Source organism: Scleropages formosus, chromosome 15 (genome assembly GCF_900964775.1).
Source record: "Scleropages formosus chromosome 15, fSclFor1.1, whole genome shotgun sequence".
NCBI classification, from domain to species: Eukaryota; Metazoa; Chordata; class Actinopteri; order Osteoglossiformes; family Osteoglossidae; genus Scleropages; species Scleropages formosus.
Genome location: NC_041820.1, coordinates 19,704,799 through 19,732,346, shown reverse-complemented (window position 1 = coordinate 19,732,346; position 27,548 = coordinate 19,704,799). Strand labels below are relative to the sequence as shown.

General features: G+C 43.5%; 1 protein-coding gene across 2 annotated transcripts; it reads right to left on the bottom strand.

Moving 5' to 3' along the window:
- On the bottom strand, nucleotides 1-25,357 carry plcb2 (phospholipase C, beta 2). 2 transcript variants are annotated; one of them, XM_018727294.2, is made up of 32 exons: nucleotides 25,069-25,357; nucleotides 23,384-23,461; nucleotides 22,555-22,623; nucleotides 19,753-19,893; nucleotides 18,522-18,601; nucleotides 18,188-18,241; nucleotides 17,913-17,988; nucleotides 17,613-17,713; nucleotides 17,155-17,321; nucleotides 16,808-16,954; nucleotides 16,447-16,604; nucleotides 15,853-15,935; nucleotides 14,585-14,669; nucleotides 13,720-13,906; nucleotides 12,585-12,664; nucleotides 12,399-12,495; nucleotides 11,904-11,988; nucleotides 10,198-10,322; nucleotides 9,697-9,848; nucleotides 9,046-9,210; nucleotides 8,847-8,946; nucleotides 8,568-8,672; nucleotides 8,412-8,473; nucleotides 7,937-8,033; nucleotides 6,815-7,543; nucleotides 6,370-6,553; nucleotides 5,345-5,480; nucleotides 4,058-4,134; nucleotides 3,261-3,335; nucleotides 3,060-3,117; nucleotides 2,041-2,127; nucleotides 1-1,326 (listed from the first exon to the last, which is right to left on the bottom strand). In XM_018727294.2, exons 1-32 carry the CDS (start codon nucleotides 25,150-25,152, stop codon nucleotides 1,159-1,161), a joined length of 4,092 nt encoding a protein of 1,363 aa, XP_018582810.2. In that variant the 5' UTR covers nucleotides 25,153-25,357; the 3' UTR covers nucleotides 1-1,158. The 2 variants fall into 2 exon arrangements, with proteins under 2 accessions (XP_018582810.2, XP_018582809.2); XM_018727293.2 differs by having other exon boundaries at nucleotides 5,345-5,477.
- Between the last annotated feature and the right edge of the window lie 2,191 nt (nucleotides 25,358-27,548).

Genomic DNA, 27,548 nt, shown 5'->3' with positions numbered 1-27,548 from the left:
ATCCTTAGAGCTTGGTGTAAACGTCATATTCTTCAAATGAGTAAGTATTCATCAGCTAAGCCCATTTCACAGTGATCATGTGTGAAGGCACTACATGAATGCAGAATTGCTGTTTAGAACAGCACAGGCACTAGTGGTGTACAGTACATTGTTGTGAAAACTGCACAAAAGGCTTTCCGTCCTTGAGAATAAATAAATTACCGATCCATAAACGGATAAGCCACTCTCACCGTCTGATGTGACTACAGCTGGCTGTGCTACGCGCCAGTTCGAATACATCCTACTCTAACAGTGGTTGGTTCATAAAATGCGAAGCAGTAAAATTTCAAAAACAGGATGAGAGTTCAAGAAGTCCAGCGTTATTTAAAACAAACTCGAATTCAAGGCCTGATTTTGCAGTCTGAGCGCTGTCAGGATTAAAGCTTTTTTGAACTTTTGCTGTTTCCATGGACAAAGGGTCCTGTCAACCAATGACAATTCGTTCACTACTCAAGAGCGCTCCAAATGGATTCCTTCTTTCGTCTGACACGAAAATCTAATTTCAGAGTTTGCTCATGGGGGAGTAAAATTATTAAGGCTCTATGCAAAGGGTCAAGCTGAAATGTGACAGAGTGAGTCATCGTCTCAGCTCAGCATCTGCTCTGAGAAAAAGGAGGCCCCTCTTTAACAGGAAGGCAGCTTCCTCCGAGATGCAACCTTCTTTTACGTTACAGTAATCGACACTGGGAGTGTTGCTCGCAGCCATCGATCCCGGGACCGTTGGCGCTGATGGCAGTTTCCGATTATGCAAAATAACGGTCTTGCTTTGAAAGACATGGTTTTGTTTTGCTGGGTCACAGTACATACTTATAATTTTTGATGTCATTTGCAAATTTGCCATCATTACGAATGCATTACTAAGACTGGAAACAATAGTTTTAAATGCATATTGAAAATTCTGCTGCTTCTGCTGCCATTCAGTTGCCCCTAGATAACTGTAAGTGTTCAGATTTCAGCACTGAGGGGTAGGTAACTACAGTTACATGACTGAGTAGGAAAAGGAACGCAAACATGCTGCTGCCTAAAAGGACACCTGTAGTGTGCTGTATTCAAAGCAAAGACACTAGCAGAAGGTTTCCTCTCATGGCTTGCCCTGGTTCAAGGCAGCAGACTTAGGTCTTATCCAAGGAAGATGTCCCCGTATGGACATCCATCTACCTGGGTGGCTGAGCTCTGGTCCACATGATCGGGGAAATGCTCTTCAATGCAGGAGTTGACAGCGTCGCGCACCTCATTGGGGAGAGATCTCATCTTACTGTGGTGTTCCCACATGGCTTGCTCATTAAGCTTTGGTCCAATGGAGAGCAGGGGTCAGAGTGCAGGAAAAGAGTTACAAACAAAAAAATGGAAACATTATTGTTAACCTCTACATTGCCAACAGCTTGGTCCAAGGCAGCTTACAAAGTTGGATGAGCGGCTTTACCCTTCACTCATTTATACAGCAGGGCAGCTACCTCCACTCAGGGTCCTACTGCAGAAGGGAGGATTTGAACCATGGACTTTCAGAGTGGAAGGCAGAAACAACCTTAAAGCCTGTATTATCTGCTGTATCTAAGAGTTATAAGAGTTATGTGGGTTTTTTTTCAATTTTCCCATATAATTTTTTTCACTTCTGAAACAAATGATTTTACTTAGGTTTATTTTATTTTATTGACGCACTATTTGTTAATGTATTTACTAATTAAAACAAAACTCAGATTTGTCATAGGGAATTTATCCCTGATGAGGTTTTCAAAAATACTTGAGCATGGGATGCTGTCAACTTTGGCACGTAATAAGACATAAATATGTACGAGTTGCCAACACAGCAGCCAACACGTATCGTGAAGATTTTTGAAAGGCTTGTGTTTTTTTCTTGATGGCAAGGGCCCAGGTGCACATCTGATGTACCAGATGCCAGATTTAATAAAGCGCCCAAAAGCTCTGATCTGAGTGTTGTGTACTGGTGTCAGTCCAGGCCTTGGACTCCCAGCCCATATGAAAGCAGTGAGGAGCTCATACCTTGTGTGTCTGTTCTTTAATCTGCTCCACTGTGGCTGTCTGCTTCTTCTCCAGCGCCTGCTGTTGTGCTGTGTAACTTTCGAGGAGCTGTGGATGTTCCAGACACATTGATTGCCCATTGCTTTCTTTATACACTGTGGGGGAGAAGCCTTGTAGGAGAGATACATGCATCTCCTTCTAGGGGGTCTTGATAGGGTCACTATTCATTCGCCCCAAGGGGCTATGCCTTATACCCTGAGGGATTAAGTACCACTGCTCTGGTACTCCCAGTCACAGCTGGGTTATGATGTACCTTTGGTTCGAAAAGTAGTTTTAACAGTAGGTCACCGTACCTTTGCACCAGTCTGGACTCATACCCACATGGTACTGTCTTGTGTGGTGAAGCTTTTTATGAGCTTGCACCCGTTCTGATTCAAAAGTGATGAGGACTTCTAATTTTGTTGTGGGCAGTGTAATTTATTTTAGATGCAGATTTGAAATCTGAAACAATTACCTGAATCCTTAATGCGAAATTAATTCAAACTGGAACAAAAGCAGCGCAATGAGGTGAATGCTGAGCAACACTGATTCAATTATGATGAATCTTAATGAACAAACATGGAATTATATGACAGAAACCTTCAGTGAGTCATCACACATCTAATCATTCCTTATTCTCTGGAAAAGAGGATGTTTGTCTAAGGTGTTACCCTTAGCGTAGCTCATAAATCTCGCCAAACTAGGTGCGAGATCGATTACAGTCAAGACATTCTGAGAAATGGGAGCTATTGAGTTCATTAGTAGCTCCAAGCTCATCAGCTGCTCAGCCAAACACTACCTTCTCATTGGCTGTCACCATAGTTACCCATTTACTCTACCCTCTGTGTTATACAAATGGGTATGTTCATAATCACTGCTGTACACTTAACACTTTGCTTGCAGTACATCAAATTCAGTAAACCTAAAATAAAAAGCATGTACCAATGGAACAGTCTGTACATTTTTCTTCTAAGCAAAAAAAAAAAAAAAGGTGTACTTACCTCTTTAGACATCTGTTCAAAGTCCTCCGTCTGACCTTTATTCATTTCCCTCTGTGACCTGGGTTGACATCAAATGAGGACAGCGTTATTAAAGAGCATGAGAAATAATATCAATCTGCATGTGGTGGGCGTGTAATTTTCGAAAAGAAACCTGAGCGTGTTTTGGACACAGTCACACTGTTCTGAATTCGGTAGCCTCACCTGCCCTTCTCTGATCCTGATTTACTGGAAGACATTGACCTTATATCCAGTCTCTTTTTCATTTCCTTGGTCTCACTGTGAAAACACACACTGCGTGAGACACAACTCCTGCACTCAAATAACACAAACACCAGAAAACAACATTTTTATTAACAGACGAGGGATTAAAATAAAAACTTTCAAGGTTCACGGACACCACAATCTTATTAGTAATTTAAAAGACATACAGGTGCAATACAATTCTCAGCTATCGTTTTTTTGGCTGTTCAGAACGTAAATACTGTTCTCAACTGGGATGTTCTGGTCCACAGGATTCCTGACTTGTGCTGTCCCCTAGAGGGATATTAGAATCACTTGTCCTAACAGGCCTGATCATAAACCGTCATTGGCCAAGGTGAGGATACTGTGTGGCAACAATCCATGTGGCAAGGTGACTCATTTATTGGTTTTGTGTTTGTTTTGTTGCTCAGGGCAACACACACACTGTCAACAGATTGCAAAAAAACACTTGATCATAAACATGCAATAGCGAACACTGCTCTCAGGTTTATGGCTACTTCGCCTTCAAATCAACCGCACAAAATGCCACACATATTAGGCACTGCACACCCTTTCTGATAGATTTAAAATGTGAATCAGTCAATGATTTTTCTTTTTAGCAAATTCGGTCTGTTCAGAGTTGATAACCGAATCAAGTTATGTTTCAGTAGTTCTGCGAACACAAGCTAGGGGTAGTTGAACCTCTCAACTTCAACCCCACCCGACTGGTACACAGTGTGGCGGACAGGCAGGCCCACCTCTCCCGAGCTTCTCGCAGCGCTTTGATTTCACTGGCGTGCTTCTCCTTGGCCAACTCCAGCAGCTTCGCTAATTGCTTTCCCAGCAGATAAAGGAAACAGGAAGTGTCACTGTCAGTCACAAGTACAGAAAACCAAAAAACATGCATGTTATAAAATGGGGGGGCAGGTATGGCGGTGCTGCGGGTTTGGCCGCTGCCCGCTACGTGGCGGGTCCAGGATTCGAGTCCTGCCTGGGGTGCCCTGCAATGGACTGGCGGCCCACCCAGGTTGTGTCCCCTCCCCCCTCAGGCCTGTGCCCTGTGCCTCCAGGATAGGCTCTGGCTTGCCGCGACCCCGCTTGGGACAAGGGGTTGTTGATGTTGGTTGGTTGTTACAAAACAGACTGACATCCTGCTTATCAAGATGTTGATGCTGGACACCTAATGCACACTTTCAGTCTGAGAACAAGGATATTTTCCTGCTTCAGTTCTGATCTCCATCTGACCCATGCCTGACTGAAAGGACATGAAAACATGTAAGAATTACTTATGTTTATGAGCCATCATTTCTCAAGTCATCCTACATATAAATGATAATTGGTAGTATGGTGGTGTAGCAGATAGAGTGGGTGACATAGCAACTGTGCTGTGTGACTGGGTGAAAGTTTGGGCCTCGTTCAGTGAGTCTGGAGTTTGCATGTTCTCCCCATGTTAGCCCAAGTTTCCTCCAAGGGCTCCGGCTTCCTCCCACAGTCCCAAGACATATGTTTCAGGTGGACTGGTGACTTTGTATCACCTGTAGTGGGTGAATGTATGTGCGGCTACCCTGTGATAACACCCTATGCCTTTGGGACAGGCTCTGAACTGCTGCAATTTTGTGATGGATAAGCAGTTATAAATAATTCATTAATGATTAAACAATAATTTATGACTATTCACATACATGGTCCAAGTCCACCTGACATACTAGCATTAAGAATGGGTGATTTTTGATCTTTAATAGTGAAAAAAAAATTTTCCCTACAAATCCTTGGCACCTCACTGTTCTTACAGCCTTGAGCAGGCACTTAAACTGAATAACTCCTGTGAACCAACCAAGAACACCAAACAGTAACAGCAACGCTGTGTGAGTCATTTACTGGTATTGTACTTTTTTGTTATTCCATGAAAATACTGATATTTATCTTCCATTTCTTAGATGTTGTTTTTCTATTTCTAGATGCTGTTGCTAGTTTTTATGTTCAAGTTCTAATCTTCTGATTGCACAAGGTCCCACAGTTCTATTCTGGGTGGGACTGGTACATACCTCAGTGGCGTGCTGCTCCTTCTTCCTCTTCAGGAGGTCATACTGTTCACTACGTAGCCCCCTGAGATCTGCTTCCAGCTTTGCCTTCAGTTCTGTAACCCTGTCCTTCAAGGAATCTGGATCCACCTTGTCACTGCTAACAATGAAAGGACATGGCCACAAGGTGAGCCAAAGCAAGGAACTATGGGGAAGTTGCGGACCGTAGCAACTGTGCCCACCACACAGCAAAACCAAGGTCAGCGCAAAAATAATAGCACTTTCTACACACATGAGAACAATATCTAAAATCAAACAAATTTCTTTTGGGCTTTGAAAGTGACCGGAAGAGGAAAAACATTAATATTAAAATATTTATTGAGCAGTGGTGTGGTGGCATGGTGGATTTGGCCAGTGTGCACTATGTGGCAGGTTTAGGGGTCAAGCCCTGTCTAGGGTGCCTTGTGGTGGACTGGTATCCCATCCTGGGTGTGTCCCCTCCCCCTTTGGCCTTGCGTCTTGTGTTGCCGGCTTAGGCTCCAGCTTGCCGTGACCCTGCTTCAGACAAGCAGTTCTAAGCATTGGTGGGTTATTTATTGAGCAACTTCCATGTAATTTAGTTTTCTTTAACTCCATGAACAGCCCATTAGTTAAGAGATAGTCTAACTCCAGAATTTATTCAATGGCACTTATCTTTCACTAATCATGAACAAGTGTGAGTACACACACATTTTCAGAACCGCTTGTCCCAGATGAGGTTGCGGGGAACCGGAGCCTACCCGGCAACACAGGGCATAAGGCCAGAAGGGGACGGGAGACACACCCAGGACGGGACGCCAGTCCGTTGCAAGACACCCCAAGCGGGACTCAAACCCCAGACCCACCAGAGAGCAGGACCCGGTCCAACCCACTGCACCACCGCGCCCCCAAGTGTGAGTAGTTAAAATTAAAACAGGTGCAGCAGCAATAACAAGAACAGAATAGGAGGAGTCTATGAATGATGGAAGGACTAAAGTTACTACAACTGAATCTTTAAAATGTCCCATTACTCTTTCTTCTTCAACGAGTTCTTCTTCTTCAGAGACTTGAACATGTCCTTGTACTTCTGAATCAGCTCGTCTCCTTTCTTTTGGTTCTTCTTCTCCAGCTCCTTGATGTCCTTTTCCTGCCTCTTGGTCACCTTCAGGAAGGTCTTGTGTTGCCTCAGCTCCTCAAATGTTACAGTGGATAGTTCTTTTGAAAAGAAAGAAGACAACGCATTCATGTGCAGCCAATGTTAGAGTTATGATCTCAAGAGATCATAAGAGAGGGTTGTTGAAAAGGCTTTAAGGGTGGGCAGTGTGGAGGTCAACACTATCTGGAAAACGTGTGTGTTTGCTCAGATTAAACCAATAATGTATGAATTGAGCAGTGTTTTTTAGGTAAAAAAAGCATATATTGACCCATCAAAGCCTACAATGTATTCACACTGTAAATATAAGTTGTGTTTTTTACCTGAGATAGAATTAGCTGGTGGGGCCTCTGCTTTGTCTTCTGGAGCAACTGGGGCATCTGTAGAAGGAGTCATATCCCCATTTGTACTTGGGGGATGCTCTACATCTGCTTCAGGATCTACTATTAGGGTGGGGACCTCAACTGGAGGAGTAGGAACCTCCTGAGCAGAGATGTCTGAGTCAGGGCACACATTCTGGTTAAAGTCAACATCAGAATTTGGGGCTTCTTCAGGTTGGAGCTCCATATCTGGGGTGGAGTCAACATTAAGTTTCTGGGGAACACCTGGGGAGGACTCCACATCTGGGCTGGGATCAATATCGGGGTTTTGGGCAACATCCGAGGTGGATTCAACAACGGGGCTGGGGTCAACATCTGGGTTTTGGGGAACATCAGAGGTGGTTTCCACATATGAGGAGCTGTCAAGATTGGAAGATGGAGAAGCTATGGGAGTAGGATCCACATCAGGGGTTGTGTCTTCTTTGCCTGAGAAGTTCTCATTCCGGTCAGTGGGTGGTGCCTTTTCTAATGTATCAAGAGCTATGGTGGAATTTCCCACAATAGAAGCATCCACAGAAGAATCATCGCTGATGGTCCCTGGGGTATCTTGGCTGGAACCTGGGTCAGAATCTGGTGTGTCATTCTCACATGCAGGCAGCTCTACAGGCAGACCATTCTGGACAGAGGCATCCTCCAAGGGGGAAGAGGTGGCTTGAGTCTGTGACAATGCTTCTGAAAGATGTAAAAGAGACCAAGTGAATCAAGAGAGACAACTTTTTTAAGGTACCACTAAGCCAGTCGTCTCGAGAGCACCAAATATCCTTCACTAGTTTTCACAGCACAGTGAAGCTGGAAACTGGAGTTTGTCACTGGTGCAGTACTGCATACAAATGGTTTTAGACTGAGACCAGCAATAAAATCATGTATTCATGCAGTATATATGGTGACATTTATATTATTATTTTATCATTATTATATGTTACTTGCCATTTAACTGAAACTTTGGTCAGCAAATTAGAGACTTTGTCCTTTCAAGCAGCAGGTAATTTTTATAACAGATTCAACCAGCAAGTCCACCACTAGGCTATTTGCTGCTCTAGTGACTGAAGATGACCCCTATACTACCTGGCTCTGGCAGTGTGCCTGAAGGCTCCGTTTTGTCCTCTTTTGGCCCTGGGTTGGAGGCAATGGGAATCTCGTAGGGGGACAAGTACGCCTCAGCCTGCACAGAGGATCACAGCTTGAGATGTAGTATTATTGCTACATATTGTCAATACAGAAGAAAAAGCATAGTGATTCATGTACAGCAGTACAATTACTGCAGTAAATTCATGTGCTACTATTTGACGATTCAATACTGCAGCTCCAGCTATATCAATGTAAATATTTCCGGCACATGTATAGTTTTCGAGATTGTTTCTGAAACATCATACTGCTGTATTTTTTTATAACCACACAGTAGGTTTTTTCAAATACTGCACAAAGCTGCAGTGATTTTCATCTTTGTGTGACACTTGGCACACACTAGTGACATGTATGGTTGGTGATATTTTCTACACCAGGTCATTACTTCTGACAGAGAGCCCTGTGACCGATTTACCTCCGTGGACTTGCTCGGCTTGTCAGAGAACTTTGTTGGGTTGAACAATGCATCGCTGAATTCTGGAACACAAATCAAATGTCTATATACAGTGCCTTAAAATATAGTTGTGTAACTCCCAAATCCTTCGGTGAGCCATGATGTTGAATGAAATACCTGCGAAAGCAGCTGGTATGTAGTCCTTCACCTCAATGTACGCAAAGAGGGCTGGCAGAGGAAGCGGCATGTTGCTTTCACTGCGCAAGCAGATGTGATGGAAGCCTACAAAGCCAGAGACCCAGAGGAGTTAGAGGGACAAAACAATGGCAGCTGACTCATTTTATTGTCACAATGCTGTTGGAAAGTTGTCTGCTGGGTCTTTCTGAACAACACTGAACAGTCAAACTGTTTATAGAGTGCTAGGCTGTTAAAGTAGAGATTTTGCTCCACTTTCACCTGATTGTATGGCATCAACAGGTATTATCCTGTGTCCAAGGAACTTCCCACTCTCATCGTAGACCACCATTCTGAGAGATGCCATTTCTGGCAATAGAATCTGTATTTGAATAGAGCGAATTCTTAGAAATGTTCTACAGTTAAAATTGACATCACAGCACAGCTGGGCAATTTATATCTGCTGCAACTTAACGCTGACCTTCTCAAAGACGAACGGTTCCTCGTTCCACACGGGGTTGATTGCATTGGCTGTGGCTGAGAGTTTAGTCTTGTACTTGCGCTTGGGATCACCAGGCAACCCGATGATCTCCACTTCAACTGATGTCTTTACATTCTTGTCTGACAAAAACTGACCTGAGTAGATCTAGGCCAGACAAGGGATGGGAAATGTCATTGGCAAACAAGTTTCATCTTGGGGTGCATGTGCACTTGGTTGATGCCTTTACAGTTTCCCATCATTGCAAGCAGAGCAATTTTCTCATTTACAAAGCAGAGCTACTCATGGAGCGTCCCACCCCCACAGCGGAATACTAAACAGCAGAAAGAGATACTCAGCCAAACCAAACAGCCCCTCTGTGATCCCTCAGGGATACATGGAAAAAGACAACAGAGCAACAGCCTTCACCTGTTGGAAGAACCTGCCCACCGCAACTTTGCTAGTGACAACATAAACCAGCAGTGCAGAGCACTGACTCATCAAATCGACATCCACACATACATGTGTCAGTGAAGCTCCCCATCCCGTTACCCACATCTCATATCATTCAGAATGACAGGAGGAAAAGGGGTAAGGCAATAAGATTTCACACATTACATGATTGTATAACCATAAGCGCATAGCTCCAGTTACTTTGATTGTCAGAGTGTTGGCCACAATGGTGTCAATCCTGTCTGTGTATGGATCAAACTTCTTATCGCCTCGACGAAGAACATCATGCTTAAGGAGGTACCCTGTCCTCCCGTTGAACTCAAACAACGCCATGTTCAGCTGCATTGGAAAATCTGTAGGATGCATAGAAGAATCAGCACAGAGCAAAATGTATTATCTTTATGCCTCTATCCATCCGAAGCGGCTGCTGACCCTAAATCTGCTTGTGCAGCAAGGACATCTAGTGGTACAGTTTAAAAAATTAAGTTTTTCAACGACCCATTATGGCTATTTTTATTTTCAGTACATTTTATACATTTACATGCATCAGATTAATCCAAAATAATTTCAAGATACTCTGTATTCCAGAGCAGGGCATTAGAAATGATGACAAAAGTAATTACATGAACATTCATATTCATTATCATTGCTCTAGTTATTACAAAGGAATGACTTGGGAAAACTGCTCATTTCTTTTTTTACCCATGGTTTGATAGTTCAGCGCCACCATCTGGCAACCTGCGTTCCAGAATGGCTGAGGGTTGTAGTTGGAGGAGTCCATTCTGGTGCCTTTTGGGTATATTCTGCTCATCTGCCTCTTGTTATATCTGAAAAACTTGTATAGGAACCACTAATCGTGAGGCCTCTGGAAATCAGCGAGATGTACACTGTCAACACAGAGCTGTGCTTCTGACGGCAATCGGTTGACTGGCACTAGTTTAAAGTTGCAGAGGTACAGCCAGTCCCTGGATTACGAATGAGTTCCCTTCCTAAATCGGTCTTCAAATCGGATTTGTACATAAGTCGGAACAGCTAGGTACAGTTCGTAGCTAATGTCCGTTAGTCAAATGTCTGTCGTACTATATTGTGTGCCTTTCTATGCATAAAAAACATTAAAGAAGCACTTCTGATACACTAAAACATCTTTTCTATAACAATATATGGTAATAAGTGAGCTGGAGCCTAACCCGGCAACACAGGGCGCAAGGCTGGAGGGGGAGGGGACACACCCAGGACGGGACACCAGTCCATCAGAAGGCACCCCAAGCAGGATTCGAACCCCAGACCCACCAGAGTAGGACCCAGGCAAGCCTGCTGCGCCACTGTGCCCCCTATTAATGTAATGTAATGATGTAATAATAATAAATTTAACCACAGTATTTATATAGAGAGAAACATAGAAAGAGATAATAATAAATGTTACTATAGTATTTATAATAGAGAGAGAGAGGAGGAGGGGAAGGAGGAGTGTGTGTGTGTGTGTGTTTCACCTTTTTCCGATCGCATTATTATTTCCACTTTAGTTTCAATCGTGATCGTTTTCTTTTTCTTGGATGCATCACCATCACTTGCATCACATTTACTCTTTTGTGCAATGGTTTGGAGGGTAAAAACAAAAGAATTAAAAGGAAAAAAACAGTAATACACAAGACGCCGTTAACGGCAACGTGGTCCGACTGAAAAGAAGGAAGTCTTTGTCCTACCTTGGGCTCATGCACCCCGCCCACGAACTGACGAACCACTGTAGACGTGCAATGTTTTGATGCGCGCCACAAAGTACCGCCCATTTGTTATTATGAACCATCGTATGTAACTCAAATTTTTAATATAATAGGCTTTACGGGGGGGTGGTACATAAGTCGGATGTTCGTAACCCGGGGACTGCCTGTAGTTGCAGTACACTTGTACCCAAAGGACTGCTGGTTCAAATTCAACAACACATCCGCTATACAGAGTAACTGGCCAACAATGGGACAGTGAAACTCAGCACCCAAAGTGAAGAAGCACTTTTCCTGATATACCTAATTTAAAATCTCTCACTGTGGGCTGATGGCCTTCTTTATAAGCAAAGGATGTGACTAAATCAGACAGGCTGAGATTAGTTAGAGGTGATTGCTCACATGATATTTGGACTCCTCAAAGTGAAGCATTAGAAATTTGCTCTTCACTCTTAGAGCCAGCAGCTTAAAATCGGTTCATAACACGCCAGGGAAAAGGTGTGAGAAAGTGCTAGTTTGTGATATTCAGTGAGCTTACATACAGCTTTGCATGTTACTTTACATACTGCATCTGCCAAGTAACTACAATAATAGTATTAATAACCTGCTCTATCTAGGTACAAGTTACCCAGTGGGATATACAGAAACAAAACCAGCTTAACCAGTCAACTCAATATGATGTGAGGATACTCGACGAACTCCACAGCGTTCTTGGTGATCAGGTCGGTCGCTTTGGTCTCCACAAAGGACGAGACCGCATAGCTCCTGTTCTTCTCTGGCCAAATGATATAAGACAAGGAGTGTCACTGAGAGCTGCTGCAGACCTCCAGTTATGGCACATCACAAGCACGGCCTTGGCACAAGGACTGAGTGACACAGACAGGATGAGTAGGATCATCATGCACTTGAAAATTCCCTGTCTCACTCAGAACTGCTGAATCCCCTTCAGTACTCAAGGAGGGTCTCAGAACACATCTTTCAGACTCACTTCTCTTCCGATCTCTTGTCTGCTCCATAAATTTGCATTATATTATTTGTCTCAAAGACCTTTCTATTTCCTGTCAATTCTACATACCGTTACTCATGTAATGTTACGGTTAACGTCATGTTTTTAAATTCCGTAATCTCCACAAATTCTTTACATAAATACCCATGTATTCTCTACTTACTTCAAACCTTACTTACTCTTGGCATGTTCAAAGGAAATGAATTTATTTGGCTGGATGTAGTTGACAAGGGCAGACATTTCTTCATAGGCAGTCACTTCTTGCCCTGCTGTACCCTGGGTTGAAGAGAATAACAGAAGATAAACTGGAAGGCAGACTGACTGGCCCAAAGGACTGAGTGGCAGGAGATGATGCTGTCCTCCACCTCATCTGAGTTCTTCATCTTCTCCTCATCCTGCTCACATTGGTCTTCCGTCTCCTCCTGGTCCTCTTGCACCTCCCCGTCTAGGACAGAGCAAAAGGCCTTTATCATCAACACACGCTGAGCATGGTACATTCATCGACTTTCAGATGAAGGACTGCCCCTGACTTTAGAATCAGGGACACCTAAAAAACCTGCCTCCCCACAACCAGTTCATATTGTTAAATTATTAACGATAGACCTGAGACAGTATTTCTGTTGTACACTGTTATTTGCAAAAAAATGCAGGTATAGATATTTTGATCCATTATTCAAGTCAGAAGCTCAGTGTCTGGTAAATAACTTAATTCCAATGTAAAACTTCTTTCTGGGTGACTGTATGATCAGCCAACCAGGTGATAATATTAATACTAATACTAATAATAATACTAATACTAGTAGTAATAACGTGAGTGAGTGAGTGAGTGAGTGAGTGAGGGGGGTGCGGTGGCACAGTGGGTTGGACCGCGGTCCTGCTGTCCGGTAGGTCTGGGGTTCGAGTCCCGCTTGGGGTGCCTTGCGATGGACTGGCGTCCCGTCCTGGGTGTGTCCCCTCCCCCTCCGGCCTTACGCCCTGTGTTACCGGGTAGGCTCCGGTTCCCCCGTGACCCCGTATGGGACAAGCGGTTCTGAAAATGTGTGTGTGTGTGTGTGTGAGTGAGTGAGTACATCATAAATGAAGCAATCGAACGGGAAAGTGACCATTGTGACAGCATGATTTCAGAGTACAGGCTGGTTGGCCTTTTAGTGTCATATTGCTAGAGCCTGGTGCTTCTGAGGGGGTGTGGTGGCGCAGTGGGTTGGACCGCAGTCCTGCTCTCCGGTGGGTCTGGGGTTCGAGTCCTGCTTGGGGTGCCTTGTGATGGACTGGCGTCCCGTCCTGGGTGTGTCCCCTTCCCCCTCCGGCCTTACGCCCTGTGTTGCTGGGTAGGCTCTGTGACCCCGTACGGGACAAGCGGTTCTGAAAATGTGTGTGTGTGTGTGTGTGTGTGTGTGTGTGTGTGGTGCTTCTGATGTTTCATCACTGGATGAGCAGCAGAGGGTGAGTGTGATAACCAGCCTGTAAGTGACATGCAACAGGTGCCAAGGGTGCTGTCACCTTGGCCTTCCTGTGGGGCAGAGTCAGATGGGCCTTGCTGCTGCTCTCCCTGATCTGCCTGGTCTGGCTCTGCTGTCTTGTTGGCAGCCACTTGGTTCTGCTTCTCTGGGCTGCTGTTCTTCTTGTTCTTGATCAGAATTTTCCCCATCAGCTCGGCCGGACTAGGGATTTGATAGCCTGGTTCGAGCTGGAGGGAAGAACAAACAAACACCGCGGCCAACATTCGAACAAGCGCGCCAGTAATGGGGCAGGTAAAAATAAAAAGGATTGAATAAGAAAACAAATATACAAGCAAGTAGGCAAACAAAGAGAGAGACCATGAGAAAAGTGAAAAGGAAACAATTATTAGGATGAACAGCTTGGGTTATTCCACTTCAGACAGGTGAGCATGGGTTCAGTCCGTGGATCAATGAATACAAACACAGATGAGTGATAGCTGGTGGGTGGAGGGCAATATAAAGTTATTGGGATTTTTTTATTGCCTTTTGGCAGCACACGGGAGATGAATGACTGTGCCAGGGATCCGTGGCAGTGTTAATAGGGGCACGTTTGCAGTGCAAATGACTCAGTGTTGGTGACCTGTCTGACAGCATAGAGCACTTAAAATCAAGTATCATTCTGCTCCAGTCTCTTGACCAAATTGAATTTAAAGGCTGTGCTATGGGAGAGCCGAAAGATTTGACTTATAATGGCTGACTCAGCACTGCCACCTCTTTCAAAACATCCTCAGTGTCAGATGCGGAACATTCAAAACATTTATGAAAATATGTAGGCTAATGTTTCTGGCTCGTTACAATAACAGATCCTCCAGTTAGTCATATGACTGAGACAGCATGTAAGTTTTGCCCTTAACTACTGTACTCACAGGGTACTTTTCCAAGGGGTCAATAAGAAGGGCTTCTCCAAATATGGTCTTGCAATAGTTGGCCATCTTCTCCTGCTGCTTGACCCTTAAATATACATATTTTTAATCTTTTACGGTATGGATTGGAAACCTCGGTCCAAGGCAGCCATGTGGTAAGCTTGTTTTCATTAGAGCCAAGTTCTAAATTAAACAGCCTTGAAAGATTTTTATTTACTGTGTCCACAATACAACAATATAAATTAACCTGAGCAAACTGCTTCAGAACTCATTGTCATTTTCACAGATTTTATTAAACCAAACGAAAAACTGTTATATGTGAATGTATGCGCTAATAGTTGCTGTTCCTTTTAAGTGATCATTTGTTAAACTACAGAATATGTGTAAATGAGTAGTACCCTTGAGTAAGGTACTTGTTCCACTAAAAATTACCAAGATAAAAAATGGGTAAGCAATTGTAAGCTGCTTTGGAGAAAAGCATCAGCTAAATAAAAAAAACCCATAAAATTCAACTAATACATTCAATTTAAATTAAACTTAAGACATCTAATGCATGTGAAAAATCAAAGCAAGGCAAAGTAATGAAATCCTCATTTGGAACAAAATGCAAATTCCACATGGCTTGTGAGGACCAGGGTTCACACTCCTGATTCAGAGCAATAATTTAGAAAGTACAAACCTCAAATGTTAGTACTAAAGTGAATAGTCCTTTAATTTTGCATATGGTTATAGCAATAGCATACAGTGCTGCTTGAAAGTATGTGAACCCTACAGGGATGGTCTTTTTGCTTGTATAAAATACTTATAATATCTAAATGTTAAATCTTAAAATGTATCTATGAAATGTATATGTTATTATGATTTATATACCAGACTCTACTTGATTTAACCAATGCAACTTGGGGTTCACTTATTTTTGCACTACTTCTGTTTTTCTACCATGTGCATGATTTCTGCTAAGCCAACCTATGGTAACAGGTAGTTATACACCTACTATATCAAATGAAAAAGACTGCTTCTCATTAAATAACCATTTCATGGTAAAACTAAGGGACACAAGTGGTTCATGTACTTTCAGGCAGTACTATTTTTGTGTGGTTTCTGTCTGGGACTAACTAGGTTTTCATTCATTCATTCATCTATCCATCCATCCATCCATCCATGTCAATAAAATCTATAGCAGCGAAAATGCAAATCACCATCTAGTCTGAGCCTAGAGACAAATTTGCTTGTGACACAATGGGTAAAGCAGTGTGTGATGACAATCTTACGAGTCAACATGATTTTCGAAGGACAGGATGACCGGGTATGGTGAAGTCTTGAAGGCACTTTCAGCAATGGCCTCTATTACATCCTGCCACAAGGAAAAAGATTAAGGCATCAGGGATAACATAGACTCCTGTTGTCCTTATACGGCCTGCTCTGTGGACAATGGGGGCATGGTGCCAGGGAGGGGACAGAAACACATCTTCTGGCCAATGAGAGACACAGTGATACAACGCAGAGCTTACATGTACCCCACACGCTGAGATGTGCCAGAAGCCCAGAGGAAACTGTGTGCTATTGCATTAGTTTCCATTAAGCTTACCTTTTATCCTCAAATGCAGGGTGAGGAACATTGTGTGATCAGAGGCATTCTGCTTGTGTGTTTTTGAGTATGTCGACATATGGGCGTTACATTACGACATGCCCACAGAGTTATGAAAAGAGTTCATTTAGGCCATCAGATAGCCACTGACTCCAAAGATAAGTCTACTAAATTATGAGAATTTTTGTTTAAAGAAACTCTAAAAATCCCATCTGGTAAATAATTAAGCTTTTTAAAGAAACTGCTGGAAGTGAGCAGAGTGGGTGGTGTTCATCACCTTAAAGAGGATCTCAGTGGTCATGGTAAAGCCGTGGGTGATGATGGGATCCTCATCGGGAGGCTTGCCCTTCCAGCAATCCAGCTCCAGGCATCGGCACCCTGCCAGCAGGCATTGCCGGTACATCTCTGGAGATGAAACGCCTGAAAACTGGCCCGCTGTCCAAATGAGCAAAGCAGAGACTCCCATCAAACCCCACACGGTGCAGCGAATTGAGAACTGGAAAACGTGATCCAGTCTCATACTGATCATAGATGATCCGTATATGTCATTCCTGAGGAATCACTTTCTGTTAGCAGCAGTGGTAATTTTGAGATACTTAACAGCAACTTTAACTTCGCCACTTCGGATTGTTACTAACCTGTGAGGTAGGTGTTGTGAGAGGACTTGATGAAGTAATGAGGTACGGGCTGGGTCATGTCATGATGCCTGGCAAGCTTGCCGAGCGATACAACTGAAGTGTCTGGCCCCATGAGGTAGAACAAGAGGCCTTCTGGAGAGATGTTGCCTGTGCATTGTAATGTAAACGAATCAACGAAATGTTGCACATAATTCCAGAAACACACTTTAATCCCAATCTACCACGAAGCAGCAGTTCAGTCTGACAGGGGGTTTCAAATTGTGATGCCCATGACTGTTACAAGCACATAGTAGCACCCTTCTCTTTTCCCACCCGCAGGACGCACATTGATGACATGGTGTTCTCACCTCGACTGGAGTTGGAAGAGGAAGGCTCATACTTTTCGATGAGTGCCTTCACCTGGTCAGGCCGCAGGGGTGGAAACAGCTCCTCGTTGAGTCGCGAGTCCCGCTGCTTCTCGTTGAGGAACTTCATCAGATTCTCCTTTGTCATGTACGGCTTGCCCCTGGCAGAGCTGCGTGTCAGAAAAAGGGGAAGAGAGGAAGGTTGGCTTAGAAAATTACAAAGAACCGTATCTGAAGTTCACCATCAAAAATTAATGTGCATAAAATGAATAATAATGAATATCTATATATAATCATATCCTGTACATAAACCTACTGTGTTTTGGAGCAGAAAGTGGTTAGGTCATACCTAACGGTTATTAAAATCACAGTGCTGTCACTTTGCGTAACACGATGATTCTTAATGGAATCAGTCACCATGCAATGACTTCAGGTAATCTCCTCTGAGAAAGGGGACCTACTAGGATGAGAATATTTCATAGATTTCCGGTCTGGGGCATAGATTCATCAAGAAGGATTTGAAGGCAGATTCTGTGAAAACCTCTGGCTTCATGGTGTCCCCCTGTGTAAGAGAAGATAAATTCCCAGCATCGTAAGCGCAGGACCAACAGAGCTCCTTCTCCAGATGACATCGGGATGAGCAGGTTTGTGACATGTCAGATGATTTGTAATATAATGCCCTGAAGGTGAAAACGACAATATAACAAAACGGAGCAATAGAGACAACCAGAGGCCACGACATCGGGTCAGGTAAAACTTGCCTTTCCTTTGGGCAGGTTGGCTGAAGCCAGGGCGCTCTCCACCCTCTTTTTGTCCGCCGGGAACATTTTATAAACACTGAGGAAAAGAGCCGACACAGGAGGTACACTAACGGTTGTGGCAAATTACAGTTGCTTCTGGATTATCTGTGCAGCCGTATCCTGAGATACAAATCTGAGGGTCGACACTCGATCATTATTACACCAGAACTGCGTTCACACACTGCTCCTGTACGACGCAAAATGATCGGCCAGCTGCCTCCCACCACCCCACTCACTTTTTGACGGGGATCTTGCCATCTTTGTTGGTCTGTAGGGAGATGCGGACGAACCTGTGGGACACGGAGAAGGGTGGACGGGTTATTGAGCCGGTCCCTGCAGGACGCGTCATTGTGCTGAACGAACTCTGAAGACGTAGGACTGTGTGTCGAGAAGAGGGGCAGTCTCAGAAAAAATACCACGGTGTCCTGCAGGGATCCTGAGTTTACCATATGCCCGTAGCTTCTAATGAAGGCTAACATTTACTGTACCTCCTTCCTATCTCAAAAGAGTAAATAAAATTGAGGTATATTTTTGAGTGCAGAAGGACACTTTATCCAGCAATTCACTCACGCTTTGTCCAGGAAGACCTGTCTGCAGGAGTTGTTCCTCAGTGTGTTGTAGGCAATGGCCAGGATATCGTCTGCCCAGTTCTGTAGTCAAACATTAGCCAGGTGAAACACGCCAGACGTACTTAGTGTGCGTGCGAATTCATTGCTCTGAACACGTCCATTAACTAACTGTGCACTGCAGCTCTGTAAGTACCGAGGCTGTTGCGGCAAAACGGTTTGTCAGCGCTAGAGGGAGTCAAAATAATTTCATAATCCGTCATCACACTGTGTACAAGGTTTCACTGGAGACTGTGTCTAACCACAGTCATCTGACAGCGGATATTGGTCCCATAAATTGATAAAAAAATTGCACATTTGGCATCATCAGAAGGAAATGTATGCCAGCTAAATGCACATAAATTCAGGTGCTGTGTGTTGCCAGGCTCCCTTCGAAGATGTAGGCAATGACTGTGTCCTGTGTTTAGACACACACACACACACACACACACACACACACAGGCTGAAACTGCTCGTCCCAAGCAGGGTGCAGCGAGCCGGAGCCTAACCCAGTATCACAGGGCGCAAGGCTGGAGGGGGCGGGGACACACCCAAGATGGGACGCCAGTCCGTTGTAAGGCACCCCAGGAGGAACTCGAACCCTAGACCTGCCAGAGAGCAGGACCCAGTCAAGCCCGCTGCTCCACCATGCCCCCCTCCTGTGTTTAAAGTCAGCTTCAGAATGTATCATTAAAAGGGTTATCTCAGGCAGCAGAAAAGTATGAAGGTAGTAGGGGAGGGGTTATGAAGGGTACTTAGCAGGGATTCGGACCACTTACATTTATTTGTTTAGCAGACGCTTTTCTCCAAAGCAACTTCCAATGAACTCTATGTAGTGTTATGAGCCCACACAGCTTATTCACCGCAGTGACTTACACTGCTAGATACACTACTTACAATGGGTCATTGATCCATACATCGGTGGAACACACACACTCTCTGTCACTCACACACTATGGGGAACCTGAACAGCATGTCTTTGGAGTGTGGGAGGAAACCAGAGCACTCAGAGGAAACCCCAGACACAGGGAGAACATGCAGACGCCAGACAGACTGAGCAGAGATCAAACCCACATCCTCTCACACCACTCAGGCACTGCGAGACAGCAGCGCTACTCACTGTGCTACCGCTGTGCCACACACTTCCTGTCTGAGTGACAGTTCAGTGTACCTGTGATTTATGAGTGATATCCTACCTGTACTATTTTGTCCTTGTAGGCAAAGAAGTTGTGGTATGTCAGGTTGACAGTGTCAGGGCCTGAGACGATAGTCAGGGCTTTGGCCAAATGGTTACTGTCCGGGAAATCCATGTTGAAAACGTTGCGGACTTTGGGATGCTGGTTTTTTTGAGAAAAAAAAAAACAAAAACAGCAATAACAGTATTTTCCAAAAGATCATTCATTATTTTCCTGCTGATTGTCTATCAGCTAAATCCTCCCTGCAGATGTGAATCAGGCCTGAAAAGAGACACAATGAAATTTTTTGTGGTTGTTAAGAAGAGCTAACAGGAGGCAAAAATAGGCCACCAGAAAGTGTTGTATGGATGTGCAACACGTTGAGTTCTCTTTGAGTCTCTACAGCAAGTTGCAGCTTTGTTGTTGCAACTAAACCACAGACTGGTTTGCATGGATATACCTCAGCCTTCTGTCAACTCACCCACCCCACACCTCTCTCTCACCCTGAGAGATCAGGTTAAGAGGCGCCCTTTCGTATCCATGGTTTTCCTACCCAAGGCATCCGCGAGCTGAGAGTCAGCCGAGCAGGCAAATGACAAGCGTCATGCAAAACTGAAGGTGAGATGGTCAGCCTGAGATTGAGGTGGAATTTTCCACCTGTGAGACCAACACTTACAGAAAAGAAGCAAACACACGCACACACACCTACGTGATCGAGAGTACAGCTGCCTGCAACGTGAATCTTCACGGTGACATACCCAGACAGCTGTCCGCATGTATGAAATGAGACCATCTCTGAATGCTTTGGATAGGCCAAAAAAAAAAAACACAAATGGATTGTTTGGGTGTGCAATCAAATGGCTGCCTCAGATTTACCTAACTTTCTTCAACTTGCGTTGTTCTTTCTCATCGTGCTCTGATGGTAGACTGCAACCATTTTTCCCACCACTTGCGCAGAATCGTAAGGTACCCTCGCCATAGATTCTACAACCCAGTTTGGTGAACACTATTACAGTGCAGACTCAGGTCTGCACACAATGTATAGGTCACTGGTTTGAGATCGAGGACAATTCCAGCCGGTGCTGGGATTTGTATGGATTGCCCATGGTTTTGCAAAAGGAAGGAATAGACTAGAGTACAGTCCCCTGTTCCTTCCACTCCTTTCCCTTATTTGCAGGTGCGAGATGGGGGTCATTCAAAGTCAGCTGGGTGTTGCTGTGGTAGACAGGTTATGGTACAATTCAGCTACCTGGACCTTCAAAACCATGAGAAGGGGATGGGTCCATTAAAGTAAAAGAAAAAAATCAACCCATATCAGCCCTCGGGACTCATGTAGTGTGTGTAGTTTTTACAAATATACCGTATTCTTGTGGTCCCTTTGACATTTTAGGGCAGTGTAGCTTCATTCCTGGTTTTTTTACAACGTACACATGGTCCTTCTGTTCTGCAGAGGATAACTAGCAAAAATGTTTTTGGCTTTTGTAAAAATGCTCCCAAGGTTGGACGACGGAAATACGTGGGGGTGCATCCCACCATTCTGTGTGAACGTGCGTGCAAAAACTGCTCTGAAAGTATGCTTGCATGAAGCAAAGAACCGTGAGAAACTGTGCCAGACTGACTTTAGAGTGAACCAACCTGTAAACCGACTCAAATGAGTCTCAGCCCTGTAATTCATAGTGACAGCATAACGTAAGTGAATGTGGTTGATTTTGATCATCCACAAAAACTGTGCACCAAGGAAAATAAGGACGTTTATGATGAATGCATCAGCGTTTCCTCTAAAATTAATCCCACAAGCCACAAGGCCTCACAAAAACAGCAATAATGGCACTTGTCTTCTTTCTCTGACCGAGGTTGTTAGCCGTGAGGGGACTGCGACGTTGAAGTACACATAATCTTGGAAATGCAGTCATCATCTACGTATCGCTGCCTGATATTCTGTATGATTCTCTAAGTGCTGGAGTCAATATGATAAAAGTTTAAGGTCTGAGCCACAAAGCTTAAAAGTCATTGGTCTTGCGAGGTCACTAGTGCTAAATGATAAATACAGCTACAAATATCTTCATAAGAGCTCTCATCTCAAGAATTTCTGAACATGCAGTAGTTTTTAATCTAGCTCATTTTGCTGCAGACTTCAGCACTTACTGCCATTTTCCTATAACCAAGTTTCAGTATCTAAACTACCTGGGTGAGCAACATAAAACCCTTGATACCCAGAGGTGCGTGATGACAGGCGTGCAGTTTTTTTGCAATGCAAATTGCACGCAGCAACTGCAGGTAAGGCCCTGCAGCCCTGGGGTGAAGCCCAGTGGGCATACTAGCACACGGTGACTATGTGCACCTGCACACGGGTTCTTCTGTCTACTGCACATGTTTTTTTCCAGGAAAGCTACAGAATACAATAAGCATTCAGGTGAACAAAGGGAGACTTTGTGAGTCAAACAGATAAACTGACATGCCAATGGTATGTGGACCCCTACATAATGAGTTGCCCTCAATCAGGCATATTGCATCCCAGGCCTCAGTGACGTTACCTACTAAAAGAAGGTATATGATTTATGAGCCTCCTAGTGGATTGAAAAGTTACTTCCAAGAGTGTCACATCACAGGAGCCTGCAGAGGCCAAAGCATGGATGAGAAAGCATGCAACCGATGATAATCTCTCATTTTCCTTTTCTCTTCCTGCCTGTCTCAGAGACACTCTTGTTGCTGCGGATACATGTAAACACAGCTTTTCAGTCGAGCAAATTCACGTTACAGCTGCACAGATGCCTCTGTGTCATTGATTTTTCTTGTTCGAAAGAATCAAAATACTCTTCCTACCTTTGGCATTTTTGCATATTTCCCACATCTTGTGTCCCGGATGGTAGCAACATCCAGGAACTCTGTTTCCTGCAGAGAACACAAGGATTCTGTTCATTGTTGCCACCCATCACCTCAAAAGGGCAAATAAAAAACATGGCTTTGTTACCATTATGCACGTATCATGTGATATTTTGTCCCGATTTCACCCGTAGATTCCTGGTTCCAGCAAATAAGGACTAATGAGTTTGATTGCATCAGAAAAACAAGTCATTCATCTGAGGATAAGCAAGCATGCAGTATATACAGATCGTCATAATTGTTGCTCACTGGCAGCTTTTGTGGATTTTTATTAATTGTGCGGATGTGTATGCAGTGGAAGTAAAGGTTTTCATTATATTACTTAAAAATAAGCCTTTTTTCTGTGATTCAGGCTAGGTCGCATGTAACATGAAAAGGACTTCATGTATGATGAGCTACACGGTGTCTGAATACGCTGTGACGTGAAAGCTGCATGTGGGCAGGTATTCATGTGCTGTTCGTAGCTCTGTGTATGTTGCATATAATGCACACAATCTGGAAGCAATGCAAACCATTCAGTATGTGCTAACTGTTGTAGAGTGCTGCTTCAGTGGACCTGGAAGTGAGCCATCATGCCATGCCCAGGCCTGAACTTACTGTGACCCTCTTGTAACACCGCATGGTCATCAGAGCTAAAGAGACCATAAAGCACACACTGCACGTGCTAACCACACATAGGCAGCACACTTTTCAGGCTTTAAGGTCTGTTTTAATTACATCTGAAACTCCAGAAAGGACAATGCTCCATTCGGCCCATAACATGAATTACCCTGCTCTGGTTGGTCCAGTAGAGGTAGTAGCCTTTGGGTTCCATTTTCATCATGACAGGGGACGTACGTGATGACTCCTGGAAAAACACACTTCACCGGTGCTGTCAATTGCCACAGATACATATGTTCCTTCCAATCTGTATCACGTAGTTTCATTTTTATTTCTGCACCAGGTCTTCGACTGACCAGAAATACAATAGCCCACGCAAATTTAACATGGTAAAAAAAATGACATCTCTCAAAGTCAAGCCGCCAAGCTGTAAGGTATTTTAAAACCATAGAATGACCACATCAGATGTCTGATCAGCAGCTGTACTGTGTAATATGTGGCTGATGTTTACACAGAGTACTTTTTTAAGGAACTATTCAAAGCAGAATTCCTGTAACCAGCCAGAAGAATCAAGAGTAGATTTGAAGCTCAGAAAAGGTGAAGAAGGTAGTTGAGGGAGTAGCTGAGTTTTGCAGCTGAGTTTAACATTTCTGCTGCGCATACACTCATAAAATGCCTCTTCATGCTGCTAGAACACACACATATAACTGTACCTCCTCCAAGTTTGCAAAACACTTTTGTTCTTTCAAGCGTATATTACAAAACAGTAGTTATCAGTATATGTGCGTGAGTGAGTGGCAGTGTGTGGTTGTAGAGGTTCCCCTTTTCTCGGTTACCATCAAAAGGCTCTTCAAAGCAACTATTAAGAGCAAGCATGGTGGTAAAAGTTTGTCAAAAGCTGAAGGAACATCCTTATATACCGTATGTGTAGTGTCTATATGTCTCAGTATCAGCTATTCTGTATGCAACAGAATTTCCCCCAAGGATCATTAAATATTCATCATAAGACAGACGATGCATACTGAGCAGTCAGTACCTTGGTAAAGTAAGAAACTACGAAGTGTCTTGATAAACTGACCTTAAGAGTCATTAAATTTGGAATCTACGCTCAGATGCTCTTGCCGGGCTAAAAGTTTTGTTTTTAAAAAGTGGAGCATTTTTAAGAGTCATATATTGCAAATGCTGCTTCTGTGTTTGCAGTGCATGGCTGAAACATATGGCAAGCGTAACTGACTCGGAAAGATTTTAAAAATTGTTATTTTTAGGATTGTATTTTCATTATGTATTCCTTTCGTGCAAGATCTTCTACAGTTAGCAAGCAATGATTCAGTTTGGAAGAACAGTAAAAAACGAGCCCAGGTTTGTTTCATTTCAAGAATGACAGGTTTCATCTTTGCTTCCCCATTTTTCTTTCTCTTGTAATTGCTTGATGAATTACATCGCCTAGCTAATTTCCCAGAATTCTTTGAGGCCGTCTTAAACCTCCCAAGACTACAGCTAAGATTACCAACAAGAAACAGTTCTTAGGCTGTCTTTTCATCTTCATGCACGAGAAAACTGTGCTCTATCTAAAATAAATCTACGGATTAGAAAATTCGGTCCTAGGTTAGAGGTTTACAGTGAAACACCGAAGTCATGCATGCGTTGTGCCATTAATATTTCTCAAAAAACATATCTGTCTTGTGTCATTGGAGTCTCAGAGGTGGCTGCTAGGACATAAAACACCTATAAGAACAGCAAAAATCTTTGAAGCATTTTGGTGGTTGCAGCAAGACCCAACATCTACACTGCTAATACAGGCACACAGAAATTATGTTTAAGAGACATGCGATATTGTCTGCCAGCTTTCCTTACCTCCTTCCACTTTGTGAACCTGTCTCCCTTGACCAGATAGTCCTTGACATCCGGAGGCTCCAGACTACGGGGCTTTTTCTCCATTTCTGCCTCTACACGTGTTTCTCAGCACAGTTGGTCTTTTTTTTCTTTTTTCTTTCTTTCTTTCTTTCTTTCTTTCTTTCTTTCTTTTTTGCTTTCTTTATTACTGACACCACCGGATGTGAAATCCCTACACCATCTCAACCTGACCACAGAGCTGTCGACGTCTTCCCCACTCAGGAAGCGGGTGAAGTGCAGGGTACCTGAAAAACTCTCCAGAAATGACTGGAGAGGTGGCAGGCAGTGCACTTGCAAATGAGTGCAAAGACGAAGGGGACACCCCTTGTGACCTGCCCACTTTCAAGAGAACTGACCTGAAATGTAGGGCCAGCAAGACGATGACACTGCACATTATCAGACACTCGAAAAGTGGCATCTGGCGCACTGAATACACTGTCACAACACATCTGAAAATATACATGTCAAAACTTTAGTATAAAGAAAGCACACCTTTTACAGATGATGTAAAAGTCCTTAACAGTTTTTTTTTGTACAACCCGTTTATAGGAAAATGTGTTGTGACAAGACATAATTATGAATTTCATGCTCTTCCTAATCTGAATACATAAAACAGGTTTCATGTTGTAAAGAGCTTTGATTTATAGAAAATTGTGGATCTGTAGATCATGACAGAGAGATTTGAGTAATATTCAAATTGCCAGATTGGAGTCAACCTTTTATGCAAATTTTAAAGGGCCAGGAACATCACGTAAGAATTCAAGGACACAAATGATGCGTTAAGAGAAGCTTTTTATATAGCAAGCACAGTAAAGCAATTGCATAGTTAAGTAATGAGCTCCCTTTGTTCGACTGAAAGTCCCATATGACTCAGCACATCACAGTTACTTTAAAATATTTTACAAACCTTCCTCATGATGAGGGGATACTTGAACTAAATCCTGTGGGGGTGTTATAGGTTATAAGTAGCATCTGATGAAATTAGGAGATTACCTTTTCCATATAAAGTGCCTGTTATAGTCACTGGTTCAAAATGTAGCTCTTGTTGAATGCTATGTGTAGACATAACTCTCCGCTTCCTGATAACGTAGCTTTCAGGAAGTCCATTCACATGAGGAACACATAAAAAAAAAAAAACAGCAGTGTCGAAACACAGTTCTATAATCACATGATCCTCTCGCTCTGCTACGCAGCAGTGAGAGAGCATTGCTCTTCTCTGTCATATCTGTACTTATCAAGCATCCACAGCGCTGCTATCAGCCTATTGCATACACATCCAACAAACTATTTCCTTCAATGACAAGAGAAAACGGATGGTTTTCTGCTCTGATCATTCTAGCCTGATAAAGACACAGAAAGTTTACACTTTTAAAGGCTGCAGACGTGTATTATACAGAATTGCAATTGCAATGATCGTTGTGGTAAAATTACGGAAGCTGAAAAAAAGTAACTTTTAACATTCTTATTGTAACCATTAGTGTATTCATTAGTTAGGAGTCTATAGGTAATTAAGATGAAATCTGTTGCTGCTCGGTCTGTTGCATGAACAGGCAGTGCCACAGTGAAGCACTCAGGCAGTGATGATATTAACACATCCTGGCTCTCCTGCTGGGCTTCCTCTCCTCTGATGGTAGCCACGTCACCAAAGGTGTCAAGCACTAAACTCAGGTCCATCTGCAGAGCCTCCTGTCAGATGTCAGCTCTAGTGTCTTTGAGAGAACGGGTTTGGGATGAAAGGGTCCCGCATGGGAGTTGAGTCCTCGGTACCACACAAAAAAGTGGCTCACAGGCCTACGTGGTTCAAACTTCTCCACGCATCTGCCCTGCCAAAATTTGAGTGGCCGCCCTGTTTTGCATTGCAGGGCCACTGTAGGGGCACTGTAACAGGGCGAAAACCGCCCCCCGTAGGGAATCAGAAGGAACATTTCTGTAAAGATTGTTCCGGATGAAACGTGTTAAGACTGAGGAAAAAGTCTTTGGCTTTCAGACCACATTTTTCCTTAGACAAAAATATTTTGTCCCACAGAATACCAGATTTTACAAAAATTGTGTATAAGCTCTGTACATATGAACCAAGTAATGCCACACAGGTCACATCTCCTCAACAAATCTTATACAGTAACAATGACAGTACAAAAGCGATTCACTCCATCATCCTACTAACACGATGCAAACAGAGTATCTTAATTTTCATTTATATGCAGTACAAGACCTACTGAGTACATGTTATTGATAACTATATAATGTATATATAACTGTATATTAAAACAGCTATGCATGGGTGTAATATGTATCAACATATCATTGCAGAGATGTGTCTATGTGCATATTCTTTGTAGCTCAGTTTTCATCTAATTATGATCCCTCAAAGCAGACACACACACACACACACACACACACACACACGAGCTGACGCCATTGCTTCTCTTTCCAATAATTAT